Source organism: Antechinus flavipes, chromosome 1, assembly GCF_016432865.1.
Source record: "Antechinus flavipes isolate AdamAnt ecotype Samford, QLD, Australia chromosome 1, AdamAnt_v2, whole genome shotgun sequence".
Taxonomy (NCBI): Eukaryota; Metazoa; Chordata; class Mammalia; order Dasyuromorphia; family Dasyuridae; genus Antechinus; species Antechinus flavipes.
Window position 1 is genome coordinate 615,216,835 of NC_067398.1, and position 14,150 is coordinate 615,230,984.

At 40.7% G+C, this 14,150-nt stretch overlaps 1 protein-coding gene across 3 annotated transcripts in view; it reads left to right on the forward strand.

Annotated features, from left to right (window-relative positions):
- ZHX2 (zinc fingers and homeoboxes 2) overlaps positions 1–13,708 on the forward strand; it is a 215,239-nt gene extending 201,531 nt beyond the window's left edge. For 2 of the 3 annotated variants that reach the window (XM_051971035.1, XM_051971036.1), the window contains one exon: positions 12,314–12,412. Coding sequence is in view for 1 of the 3 variants with exons in the window: in XM_051971037.1 (XP_051826997.1) it covers positions 12,314–12,432 (119 nt within the window). In the remaining 2 variants the exon portion in view is untranslated. Of the gene's footprint in view, positions 1–12,313 lie in introns of all 3 variants that reach the window. The other variant, XM_051971037.1, reaches the window with a different exon arrangement.
- Positions 13,709–14,150: the final 442 nt, after the last annotated feature.

A 14,150-nucleotide genomic window follows, 5' to 3' on the forward strand; every position in this document is an offset into this window, starting at 1 on the left:
TTTTAGCCCCAGCACTATCCTCTGAGATACCTGACTGCCTCTGACGGATTACCAGGTTAGATACTAGTCTATATGGGGTCCACCTCTTTTTAAGAAATTAAGCAAAATAGTTTTAATAACTGAATTTGAAAATTTTCCACAGCAGGTAGCTATTAAAAAATTAGAGACCAAAGTAAGTGGAGAAGTATTATACTATCCACAATTGGAATGTGCTCATATAAAAATTGATACGACTACCTAAATCTACTAATTCAGTAAATTAGTGGTCTATATGTATATATATGCATACACATAAATAGGATACTGGGACTGGAGTCAGGAAGATCTGAATTCAAAACAGCCTCCTGGTTGCCTCAGTTTACTTATTTGTAAAATGGGGATAATAATAGCACTTATCTCCCAGGGTTGTAGTAAGCATCAAATGAGATCATTTTTAGCAGTGCCTCTCATTTGTACAGTCATGTCTGCCTCTTCTTGACCCCACTTAGGATTTATTGGCAAAGATACTGAACTGAGGTTTTCCATTTCTTTCTCCGGCTCATTTTACAAGTAAAGAAGCCGAGGCAACCAGTTAAGTCACGGCGTGCGAGGCTAGCTTTGTACTCGGCATGCCAGCTGTCCAGCCTGGCTCCTGGTAGTTGCTTAAATGCTTGTTCCCTTTCCCTGCGTGTACAGTCTGGAGCGTCTCACTTCTCTCTATCCCAGGACTTGAACTCTTACTATATAACATGTGGGCTCTCCCAGGCAGAGCAGAAGCTGGTACAAAATGCCAGGCCGTCTCAGGCCAGAAAGATCATTTCTGACGGTAGCAATTGGGAAGGCTTCCTGTAGGAAATGGCTTTGGGACTGAGGAGTCCTGTCGGTGAGGTCAGAGAACCGGGCTCTAAGACTCAGAAAGCTTTCACCTGAATAGCCCCATGGAGTAGGAGTGTCTCCTTCGTCCCCTCCTGGCCCTGTTCCTGCTTTCCAGACTTCAGAACCACTGCCTTCATCACCTGGAGCCTCCTCATCCCTGGAGATGACTGCCCCACCTGCCTTCCCAGCCTAGCCACCCCCTTCTCCCCCTGGGCATTCCTCCTGGGTCCCATTTTGTCCAGGGCTTGGGCTAGCCTGCCTTCCTTTCCTGGCCCGTTCCTTAATTGTACGTGCCCATTAAATTCAATGAAACTTGATGGGCCCATGGTGACGCTTCCCTTTGTACCCCCTTGTTCCGGCTTCCTTTTATGAGTTGCCTTCCCCGCTAGAATGTAAGCTCCTTGAGGGCTGGGAATGGCTTTCCTTCTGCCTTTCTTTCCCCAGCACTTCCCACCGAGCTTGGGCACACAGTAAGTGCTTAATATGCGTTTGTTTCCTTCCTTCCTTCCTTCGTTCCGTTTCACACAGAAACTGAGGCCTTCTGCATTTTAGGAGCTCGCCCCCAGCACTTCCAAGTGTCAGAAGCGAGATGTGAATTCAGGACTCTGAATCCCAGCGTCCTTCGCAGGGAGTTCTCCTTTGGGCGGAAGCCGCAGTGAGAGTGACTCACTAGGAATCTTTAGGGACAAGTTCTAACAACTGTTGCTTTTCGCTGAAGGACTTCAAGCAGAGGCTGTGACTGTTTGTTGGTGGAGCCGTCGGGATTTCCCTTCAGATCCAGCTTGGACTGGGTGATCTTTGGGTCCTTTCCAACTCTGAGCACTCTGTGTGACTAATAATGTGCCCTAGACTTTGGCCCGAAATCAAAATCAAGCTCAGGGGATCACAGTATGTAGACATCATTCTCTGTCCTTTTTTGTAAATCAGGACATTTTTACTTCTCTCGTTGCCTATTGTCCGTGATCTTTCAAGCAGCAATTCAGCTACCTTGAGTGTCCCAAAATATTGTTCGTCTAAAAGTATTGATTCAGTCCGTCAAGGCTGGTCAGGGACTCTCGTACTCCCTACTTATCTTGGGTTTTAACTTCTTTTATTCATTTTTGTTTTGTATTTTCCAATTCATAGCTCTTTCTTATCAGAGAAAACAGAAGTAAAGCAATAACCATTATCATCACCCATATTGACATAGTCCTTTAAGATTTGTACCATTCTCTGCACATGTTATCATTTGATCCTTAACAACAACCTTGGGAAGCAGCTACAATAACACCTATTAACCCTATTTTGTAGTTGAGGAAACTTGAGGCGGAGATTAAGTTGCTTACCTAGGATCAGGAAGCTAGTAAGTTTCTAAAATAGAATTCAACTTCAGTTCTTCCTAACTCCAGGTCTATTATTCTGTCACCGTGCCCTGATGTCTTATATAAGGATGTTGTCAATGTCTCATAAGGACAAGCTTAAAATCTTCATGATCTCAGACGCTTACTAATTGTGCGACATTTAACCCTGTTTGCCCCAGTTTCCCTCCTATCAAAAGAGCTGGAGAAGGAAATGGCAAATCACTCCAGTATCTCTGCCAAGAAAACCCCAAATGGGGTCACAGAGTTGAATATGACTGTCGTGAATCAACAACAACAAAAATTGGCTTGTCCATGCTAAAAAAGTGATACTTCTTCTGTGATTCCTCCCCCACCAATAATATATCCTTTTTGTTGTCCTTAACTTTTCATGTCAACCTCATCTCATTATAAGTTTCAGGACTCTTTAACACTATTCTGTTTTGGTTTTGGTTTTGTTTTGTTTTCTTTTCTTTTGTTTTGCAGTTGGAATTAAGTGACTTGCCTAGGGTCACACAGCTGAGAAATATCAATCCTCTTTTGAAAGTACCATACCACACTTCTGTGGGCACCTTATCTGCTTCTAAATCCATTTTCTGAACTTGATTCTTTAAATTCTAATTTCATAAATGAGTTCCCATGTATCTATGTTGTTTTCTATAAATAGTTCTCCTTTTCCCCCTCTGGAAAATTACTTTCCCTATGGATATTCAGAATTTCATTCTTGAGAATTTCCCACTCATCTTGGGCTGACTTCCCCTACAGAATTTTAGTCTGTGGTAGCTCACAGAGCCCTCACCCTAAATCCTTGGGTATCTGCTTTCTTAAAATCTAGGCTGTATATTCAGATCAGTGTCCAACCTTCTTTACCTTTCCTGACCCAAATTCTAAGATGGAAAAGAAGTAATATAATCGGATCTGTCCAATAGTTAACTAGATTTTCTCAGAATGTCCTGAGTTTATGTGGATGACCATATCATCTTGATGGTATTGTAAAAGAATTCTCATTCAATATATTACAAAGTCCCTTGTGGAAGGAATTTCCATTGAACTTGGACTCGATGATTTCCAAAATGACTACCATCTTTATCTTGAAAAAAATGCTCTTTTGATTTTCACCATCCTGTGAGATAAGTAGGACATAAATTATTATACTGATTCTATAGAGACTAAAATTGAGACTAGATAATGATAAATAATAGCTCAGTGTACCAAGAGTAGGAGGACCTGAGTTCTAGTCCCTGATCTGATCCCAGATGATTTTGGACAAGTGATTTATGGAACTTCTCTGGGACTCAGTTTTCTTGTCTATAAAAATAAACGAGGATGACAAGATATCTGAGGATCTTTCCAATTCTTACATTCCATAATTCCAAATTCTTAACATCTCTATGACTGTGAAGTTTGTATCCATAGAGGTGACCCCTAGACCAAGTTAAAGCTAAGGAGATTTTGAAAGAAACAGTGTAATATTTCTTCCTTTAAAAAAAAATTGTGGGAAGAATTGAAATTTTATGTAATATTCTCCTCTAAAATGTAAAGTTCTCTGAGAGCAGGTTTCTTAGGAGGCTTCTGGAGGCAGCCTTCTTTCAGTTCAGAGTAATCACCCCAAATGCAGCCAGGAGTTAAAGTCCTGATTCTTTATTGTCTCCTTCAAAGTCTTATCTCCTTCACTTGGGGCTCGGCTAATTTTTCTTAGAGGCCTTCTGTAGTCTTGGTTCCGAGAGCTTAAGCTGCCTTCTCTGGCTTGTGAATCTCCCCGACTAAATCCTGGCTGAGGCTCCGAGAGCTTCTAGTGGGCTTCTGTTTTAGTGGGCTTGTCCTTCCTGGCCCTGAGAACCTCTTCCTTATATATCCCACACTGAGTATACACCAATCATTATATCACTAGGAAACCATTATTTGTCAGAATTAAATCAGTGCTAAACTAGATTTAACCACTGTCTCCTCAATTCCACTTAGTACCTTGTTTCAAGTTCTGGCCCATAACATCTCCTTGTAGGATTAAATCAATCATACTGAACCATGCTAAATTAGATAATTATGGTCTCTATCAATTCCACTGTCTTAGTATCTTGTAAGAATCCTAACAATTTTAGGCACAGTAATGGATACAAAAAGATTTCAGAGACACAACTTCTCTGTGCCTCATTTTGTTGGCATTTGACAACAGGGAACTCCCCCTTTCCCTTGCATCCTTACCCATCCCCTTGATTTTCTCCTCCCTGAAGGTTCTTCCTGGCAGCTACAAGTAAAAAAGTGGGCTTGGAGACCATACTCTGCTTTCTGGCTTCTCTCCTTTCTGCTGGTACCTGACTTGAGATACAAACTAAACAAGTACCAAGAACTTCGGGAGCAGCTTCTCTTGTGATCATGTCCCATCCTCAAGGGCCTGGACTCTGATATCTGAACAACAAAGTCTTCTAGGTGAAATGTGTCAGGGGCCTCTGCTCCTCATATACTTGCTTGGGTTTGGTTTTATTTTGGAGATAAATGTATTTTTGTTTGTTTTTTTATACCATCCATTCTGATGCCTTTTATCTAGGGATAAGTGCTACTAATTTAATTTACTTTCCCCTTAAATCAGTTATTAAAGGCAAGTGAGTCTTACTGTGTAGTCTGAGAACTCTTAGAGGCCAACATATTATAAAGGACATTCTGGGAGGAGAAGTAGAGTTGCAGTAGATGGCAAGGATGTGGGGAGAGGGGTAGCCCATGGAGAGTAGACCAGCCATAGACACAGTCATAAAGAGCAGGGAATCTGTCGTCTAACACCTGGCCTCTTCTGTTCATTCTTGGGGACCCTCTTTCCCACTTAGGCATGGTCCACATCAGTACCTGAGACAAAGCCCTATTCTCACTGCCCTAGTTACACCTCTCCATGTAGGAGAAATAAAAGTGGCTGGGGCAGCTAAGTAGCATAGTAGATAGAACATTGGACGTGGAGTCAAATGTTCAAATCTGTCCTCAGACACTTCCTAGTTGTATGACTCTGGGCAAGCCACTTTAATTTTTTGCCTCACCTTCCTCATCTTTAAAATGAGGATAATAATGGCGTTCACCTTCCAAGGTTGTTATGAGGGTCAAGTATGATAATAATTGTAAAGCACTTAGCTATAGTAATGGCCATATAAATATTAGGTAGTAATCATATATATATATAAATCAAATATGTATTTTATCATTATTTAATATATAGATAATATTATTAAATTTTAGAAACTGGATCTCATATTCTCATAGCTATGTGACCTTGGGTAGTAATTTGTCTACACTTTCTATATCTTAGTTTCTGTATCTATAAAATGTGGGTAAAAATATTTATACTTTCTCCCCAAAAGACTTGTCGTAATGATCATATGAAATTATATAATATGAAGAGACATAAAATTGAGTTCTAAAAATGGAAGCTGCTAACATATCAGAAAACCAGCTTTTCTTGGGGGCCTCTTCCATCTTTCCATCACTCCCCTCACAGGCTCTTTCCCAGGTCCAGCCTTCTAGTGTGAGAACAAATGTTCTTCTCTTCTGGCATTTAATAGTGGCAGCTTCCTTAGGAGCGCCTGGCTGTCATTCCTCCAGCCCTCCCGGCCCCCGTGTTCACTTCCCCCAATACTGTAGCTCCTGACTCATTCATTGTTGCTCCCTGAAGAAAGCTCCCAGAAGAAACACAGCCCAAATACTGAGACTCAGGGGCGTATCTGTTAATGCACTAAATTACCCATAAACATCATCTGTGATTTTTTTTTTTTTGCTCTACCAAAAAAACCCTCCGTTCCAGACATAGTTTCTCCCCTACCTCCCTTTTGACCTTCTGATCGGGTAAACAGAGAGCCCTTTTCAGCTTTTTTCATTGCTAGCTTGCAGGATGGGAAGATAGTGTTTGTTTCAAACCATGTACAATGAGACAGAAAACCTAAAAGCGTACTCACTTGCCAGATGGAGAGGGGGCCGTGCATTGAGTGTCATCCAAAGAGAGAGAGGGAGAGATTTTTCCAATCAGTTAGCAAAAAAAGAAGGTAGCTTTCAGGGTGACTTTTGCTTAGCTTGTGGGAACGTGTGTATTTGGGGAGTTCAAGAAGGGGGGTGGAGAGATACACATGCAAACATTGAGCACACTGTCTTTTAAACTTCAGAATAACTTGGATTTCTGTTGGGCTTTACCATTATCAGTATTTTCACCAACACTGTCTGAAGTAGAATTCTACATCTGGTGCTGGAGTGGAGTCAGAAAGGGCAGGTTCATCTAAATAAATCAGGAATTTTAATTCTGAGGTTCTTGACCTTGTTTTGTGTTATTGTTTCTGTTTTTCACTATTTTTTGCACCTAATTGCTATATTTTTTCTAATTACACATATAAAGATAAGTTTCAACATTCATTTCTGTACAATTTGAAGTACCAGTTTTTTTGCCCTTTCTCTTTTCCTTCCTCCTTCCCCAGTTTTTCACTATTTTGATAATGGTATTTCAGCATAATCAGTTCCTTTGTAATCAGTCTTGTATTTTATTTATTCACTCTGCAAAGAAGTCTGTCACCTTTGCCAAACTCCCCCAACAGAGCTAGGACATACACAAAAAAAGGTTAAGAAATCCTGCTTTGGTTCAGTCTCCAAGCCATGAATGCCATATACAATCTGATCTTGAAAAGAACTTTTAGATCAGAGGATCATAAACCTTTTTTTTTTTTCATATCATGGACCTCTTGGGCAGACCATGTGAAGCCTATTCTCAGAATAATGTTTTGAAAGGCCTAAAATAAAATACATAGGATTACAAAAAAAAGTTACACTGAAATATAGTTATAAAAAATATAGCAAGTTCACAGATCCTAGGTTGAGAACTCCCTACTCTTGGATGATTTTTTGCATGTTTACACTGGCCTTGAGAGCATTTCTTCAGTTCAGCAATGGAAAGAAGCAGTGACCCAGCCCCCGCTAAAAACATAGCCTCATTTCACAGTCTTAAAAGTTTCCCAGCTTCTGATATCTTATCACGATATAGAGGTGACTCCAGGATTCTTGGAGGCTACGTCAGTGAAGTATAAGCCTAGACTGGTTCTACCAAGCTAGAAAAACTTTAATTATGGCCCCTCTAACAGCTCAGATCTCTTCCTGAGCACCAACCTAAAGTAGAGAGGCTCGTCATCAGTAGACTGGGCCACCTCGTGATGAATCTCAGAGGGAGCCATGGCAACGCCACAAACAGAGAAAAACAAAAAATGGCCTTTCTCCCTGTATGACCCTCATTTCATTTCTGAGGTGACAGTGATACCAAAGGGGAGATGAGCAGAAGGTGCTGAGAATCACAATTTTTAAACTATTAATAAATTTTGATTTGATCATTTGTATTTTAAATATCCTTGTCCAACAAGTGGACATATTGCTGGAGGAACTGAATCATATCAAGCTTGATTTTCGTGCTATAAATGAAACCAGGAGAAAGCAAGAAATTGTAGTGAGAGGATTGCTAATTCACAGGCACCCTGGAGAAGCAAAGAAAGGAATTGGCAGAATAGGATTTCTGTACCCAAAGACTTTTGTAAAGGCATTATTTCATTGGATTTGATCATCAGTTATTGCAGAACTAAATATAAATAGTTGTAAAAATATTAAAATAACTGCTTATGCCCCAGTATCAATTGCTGAAGATAAAGTGGTAGAGAAATTCTAAGAACTTGGTAAAATCTTCCAAATCAAACTCGGCTTACACTCATATTTGGAGACTTTGGGGAAAAATTGGAAAAAGGGGAAGATGGGGGGAAGTATATTGGGAGAGTCTGGTTTGGGAAGAAGGAATGAAAAAAGTCAAAGATTTGGATGTTACCCAGAAGTTACTATGTGCCTCTGTACCATGAACCATCAAAGAACTTGGTGCTGGACATGGCAGTTAGCCAACTGTCAGCATTTATTAAGCACCATGTTGTGTGCCAGGCATTGTACTGAGTACTGGGTATTCAAAAGGAGCAAAAGACAGCCCCTTCCTTTGAGAAACTCACTCCTTCTTGGGAGAGTTTGACCCCTCTGATCTATGTAAATAGAAGGAACTCCCAAAGAGATGAAACCACATTCGAGTAAAGGGCATCCTACTGTCCAAAGGTTGTTCAGGTTCCCTTTGCAAGATGCCGATATCTTGGTACAGTGGAAAAAACACTTATTCTGGAGTCAGGAGACTTGGCTTAATGTCCCTCCTCCCCTTCCTGTCCCATAGGACCTGCACGAACTTCAGTAAATCTTACCTCCCTGGACCCAATTCTCTTGATCTGTAAAATGAGATCCAACTCAGTGGTCTCTTAGGACCTCCCAGCTCTAAATCTAGGGTGCTTTGTCTAGAAACATCTAGGTTGCCCAATGGGGAAAGCACTGGGCTTAGACCTGAATTCAGATCTGGCCTCAGACACTTACTATAAAACTTTAGGCAACCCTGTTTGCCTCAGTTTCTCATCTGTAAAGTAGGGTACTAAACAGCCCCTACTTTCCAGGATTGTTTTGAGGATCAGGTATGATAATACCTGTAACATGATTAGCACATTGCCCAGTACATTTGTTGTTATTGTTCAGTCATGTCCAACTCTTCATGATCCCATTTGGGTTTTTCTTGCCAAAGATACTGGAGTGCTTTGCCATTTCTTTTCCCAACTCATTTTATAGATGGGGAAAATAGGATGAAATGATTCACTCAGGGTGACTCAGCTCGTGTCTGAGGCCAGATTTGAACTAGGAAGAGGTCTTCCTTGCTCTAGACCCTGAACTCTATTCATTGTAATACCTCACTGCCCCTGTCTGGCACATAGTAGGTGCTTGTTATACACCCCTCCCATTATCTAAACCATATGGAATCAAACTGTCCTCTATGTCAGAGGTGTCGGACATACCCTACACCACTCTATTCAAACCAGATTAAAATGTAATCGGGAAATATTTAATAAAAATATAATAGATTATAGACAATATGGTTATGGAGCAGCTATCGTGGTACAGTAGAGAGAGCTTACCTAGAGTCAGGAAGACTCACCTTCCTGAGTTTGAGTGTGAACTCAGACACAAGCTGGGCAAGTCACTTAACCCCATTTGCCTCAGTTTTCTGGTCTCTAAAATGAGCTGTAGAAGGAAATAGCAAACCAATCCAATATCTGCCAAGAAAATCCCAAATGGGGTCACCAGGCGTCGGACACAACCGAAGAGCAACAGATATGACTTTCTACATCAATATGTAGAATTATCCGTTTCTATTTTAATTTTATACCTCCAATCTATAACCATCCCCAAACCTACAGTTACCCAGCCTCCCCTTCCAGACCTTTCTTTTTCAGCAGTGGGTAATCCCCCACTTTCTAAGGCACATCGGTCCATTTTGGAACAACTCTAATTTTTAAGGAATTTTTTCTTTCTCATGTTCTATTTTCTACAACTCTGTAAAGTAGGTAGTACAAGCAGTACTCCCATTGACAGATGAGGAAACTGAGTTGCAGAGGAGTAAAGATCATCTGTTGTTAGTGATAATATTCAAAAGGGGCACAATCCCACTCTTCTAGCACTAAATCCAGTGCTCTTGGCATGATATCACACTTCCTTCCTCCATTGTTATACTTTGAATTGGCCATTCCCTGACAAGAGATACTTTAATGAATGGGTTCACTTTGGATCTAAACAGAATGGGATAGAATGTCTCCAGAGACCAGAACCCAGCATGCTAAGCTAGTTTATTGTGAGCTTCAGAAAATAGCACAGGTTATTTTTACCAACACAGATAATAGACCCCGCAGACCCTCTTTGTTTTAATAATGCACCGTATGTGAACACTCTTTGTCAACTATGCAATTTTGCAAAAACATTCTTGATATAATGTAAGATGAAATTATTTCTTAAACCTAATAACCAGCCTGATTTATGAGACATTTCCAAATTATTTTCAATTAACCTCTGATACAGGTAACCATAAACATAAACCTAATAAAAACTAACCACTTCTCCAATATCCCTCCACCAACTTTATTGGTTTTCTTTTATTAATAATGCCTTTTGTTGATTATACCACAGTCCCCGAAAGCCTTGCCTTATAATAATGGCAGAGAGGTAAGCCAAACTTCACACTGAGTCTGTTAGTGAATGCACTATTCTGCACCCATACCATCTCTCCACAGACAGGACATCTGTTCTTTTGAACCAAAACTGAGTCTTGCAGAGAATCCAGTTTATGTTGTATTTTCATTTTTGTAGCCACAAGGCTATTGTTCTATTGGTTCTATATACATCCATTCAGCTGTTCCCCATATTTCTCTGAATTTATCCTGTGTTGTTTTTTTTGGGGAGAGGGGGAGCATTCGGATTTAACTGACTTGCTGGAGTCCTGCAGCTTGTGTCAGAAGCTAGATTCGAATTCACATTTTCCTGACTCTAGAACTGGTACTTTATCTACTGTGCACCTAATTGCCCATTTGGTGTAGCAATAGCCCCTTGCATTCTTCTTAGACCACATTTTTAAAACTATTCCTCAAATAAAAAAGCACGCATTTTGTATCCAGTTTTTTACTACAACAGAAAGTGCAATTATGACTATTTTGCATTTCTTAGATTCTTTGTCTTTGATCTCTTTCCAACATATGCTCAATAATGTATTAGTAGAGCAAAGTGTCTAATGATAGTTAGCATTTATATAATTTGTTAAAGTTTGCAAACCTGAACTATAACACTTTACATATGTTTGATCCTCAAAATTGAGAGGTATTGTTATTACCTCATTTTGCAGGTGAGGAAACTGATAAGTATAAGTAACAGGATTCAGACTCAGTTCTTCCTAAATCCATGTCCAGGATTGTATCCATTAGGCCATCCCCCTGCCACATAAAAAATTCACTTATATTTCTTTCCAGAATGGTTGGACCCACTTGATAGCTTTACCAACAGTATATTGATGTGCTTGTCTCCCCACAGTCCCTCTAGCACTGTTTCCATCTTTTAACATCTTTGCAAAACACTGATCTCCTTCAAGTGAAAAATCTCAACTCCCTTGGTCCTTATTCCAAATCTTCTTTTTAACTATTTGCCCTATTTCTACTGAAAATGAGAAAAGGCAGCAAACTATGGCCAAAAGGCTATCCAAAAAATGGAGGAGGAAGAGACATCGAGACCCCCTAGTATTCTGTACGTGTTAAAAGCTGCCCAACAAAAATTGGGTATTAGTCATTGAATTTAATTCAGTAAATATTTAAGCGCCTGCTTTGGACAATGTGGGGATATAAAGTTAAAATACAACCTAATACAATAAACATTAAATGCTACTGTGTGCAATTATAAAGTTTAGAAGTGATTTTTTTTTTTTTTTGGTGAGTTAAGTGACTTCCCCAGGACCACACAGCTAGTAAGTGTTAAGTGATTGAAGCAGGATTTGAACTCGGGTTCTCCTGACTTCAGGGTCAGTACCTTTCTTTATCTATGAGTGGACTTAGATTAAGTGACCTCTAAGGACCCTTTCAACTACAAGTCAGTGATCCTGAACCACGATCATTTCAAATACCATTATCTAGGCTCTATCCACCTAGTTTTATTATTTAGTTGCTTCAGTCATGTCTAACTCTCCATGACCCCATTTGGGGTTTTCTTGGCAAAGATCATTAAGTAATTTGCCATTTCCTTCTTCGACTCATTTTACAGACGAGGAAACCGAGGCAAACAGCGGTAAGTGACTTGCTCGTACAGCTAGTAAATGTCTAAGGCCAGATTTGAATTCAGGAAGAGCTCTTCCTGACTATCCCCTGCACCATCTCTCCCCGTTGTTATTGCTGGAGTTCCCCAAGAGTAGAACGAGGATCCCCGGGGATTCGTGGGTTTTTCTTCCCTCACAGGTGAAAGCTGGAAAAATATTGATGGGTAATGTCTCAGAAAGGATGTATGTTCAATTACAGGTGGGACCAGATGGCCTTGGAGGTCCCTGGCAAATTTACTCACCGGATATACCCAACCTTCACTGGAGAACACACACTAAAAGCCCTTCACCATGCACGGACACCATGAAAAGTCTGAAATAGTTTTATTTTTCCTCTCCTCAAAGAAGGATGTTGGCCGATCGGCAAAGACAATGACGGGCACCTCACTGATCCTTTCTCCTTGTGCTTTGTTTTCAGAGAAACCAGTCAGACCTACTATCCCGATCATCAGTGGGGCTCCGTCTGTGAAGAGAGCAGAGAAATTCACTCTTCCTGCCTTTGGACAAGACCGCCAAGGACCGCTAACTCCAAGCTGAGCTGCTCTGGGGTCTGCCTTTCCACGGCCTCCACCCCCGGCAAGCACTCATCCGATGGAATTGTTCATAGTGCCAAAGTCCTACTACTGCATTTTCAAAGGGTCCTTGTAAATAGATTGCTCCTCCTTCCCCTCCCCACCCACCCTACTCTCACGCCCCCAACTTCTTGCGATACTGGAATTGATTTGTACAACGTGGCCATTTTGTTACCTTTTTGAATCGGCTCCAGTTGCTTTTACAGATCATATGCTTGCAAGGTTTTTGGGGGGGAGGCTGGTAATGTGTGCTTTTCTTTTTTCTTTTTTTTCCCCTCTTTTTTTTTCTTGTTTTTGTTTTTAGAATTAGCAACCACTATATCTGCATCTGGGTTTTGGAGGGATTCTCATGATTTTGTTTCATTTTTTAAACCTAGTTTGGAATGGGGGAGATTTCCAACGGGGTGTGCAGAGAAGTCTCCTTTTAGTTTACCCCAGAGGTAGCTTATAATCAGAGCAGCCTCAGACCCAGACTTAGCCCCCTTTCCTTCCCAGCTGTTTGCATGGGACTCCCTGCTGTAAGCTCTCCATAAAAGGCTTTCTGCACTGCTGGGAGCGGGGGCTGATTGCCTAACTACTGTATGTCCCTAGCCACGCTCTTGGCCCAGCGAGCATCCCGAGAGCTGCATGGCATGCACCTGTCCTTTTAAAGCACCTTTTTATATAAAAGGAGGAGAAGGGCTCCAATGTTTCTTAGGATTTTTTTTTCTAAGATGGAATTCATCATACCTGGATGGTACCAAGATCAACTGGGGGAAAAGCTCCAGTGTTTCTTTTTTTTCAAAGCTGGAATTCATCAAACCTGGATGGTACCAACATGAATTAGAAGAAGGGCTCCAATGTTTTTTAGGAATTTTTTTTCTAAGATGGAATTTATACCTGGATGGTACCAAGATGAACTGTTTGGGAGTCTTGTTTTTTCTTAACTGCCTTTTTGTGGGTGTGATAATTGACAAGATCTCTGCATAAGCCTTCACTGTTATTATTTTTTTTAAGCAATTTTAGATCCCTGAGTGCACTTTTTTCAAATGCCCCTAACTTGGAAAAAATAAAATGAAAGATATCTCATGTAAATGTTGCAGTATGAATAGTTGTGTTGGCAAACTTTCCCCCACCCCCCACCCCCTATTTCAGCACACCGCACAAATCAGAACGTTTAGGGAGTGTGGATAAAACCAACTTTTATAACTTGTTGCTCATTTGTTGTAACTCAATAAAACAAAGACTAAACATTTTTATAACCTTTTCCTCTGCTGCTTTTCTTTATTTCCCCCCCCTTAGAAGAATCCTTTTATTCCCCAGAAGAATCCCTTAGATCAGAGTCTTGGGTATTTTCTCCCCTACTGGACCAGGCTAGCTAAGTTCAGAAGTGACCATAACACAATGGATTACAGAGGGAAGAATATTTTGGCTAGATCAGCTCTTAAAGGCAAGACAAACAAGTCAAAATTGTTGGAGTCTGAGTCTCAAGAGCAAATCTCTGCCTTGATGAATTCATCAGGAGGGCCTGGGGAGAGGAGACATAGTCGCTATCTCCAGATACTCAAAGGGCCACATAAAGGAAGCAGTACCCTCATTCAGTTTGGTCCCAAGCCAGAACTGGAACGATGGAAAGACATTAATAGACATTTTTCCCACATCAGGTGGGAAAAATTCCAGAGTAGATCCAGACCAAAGTGGAAT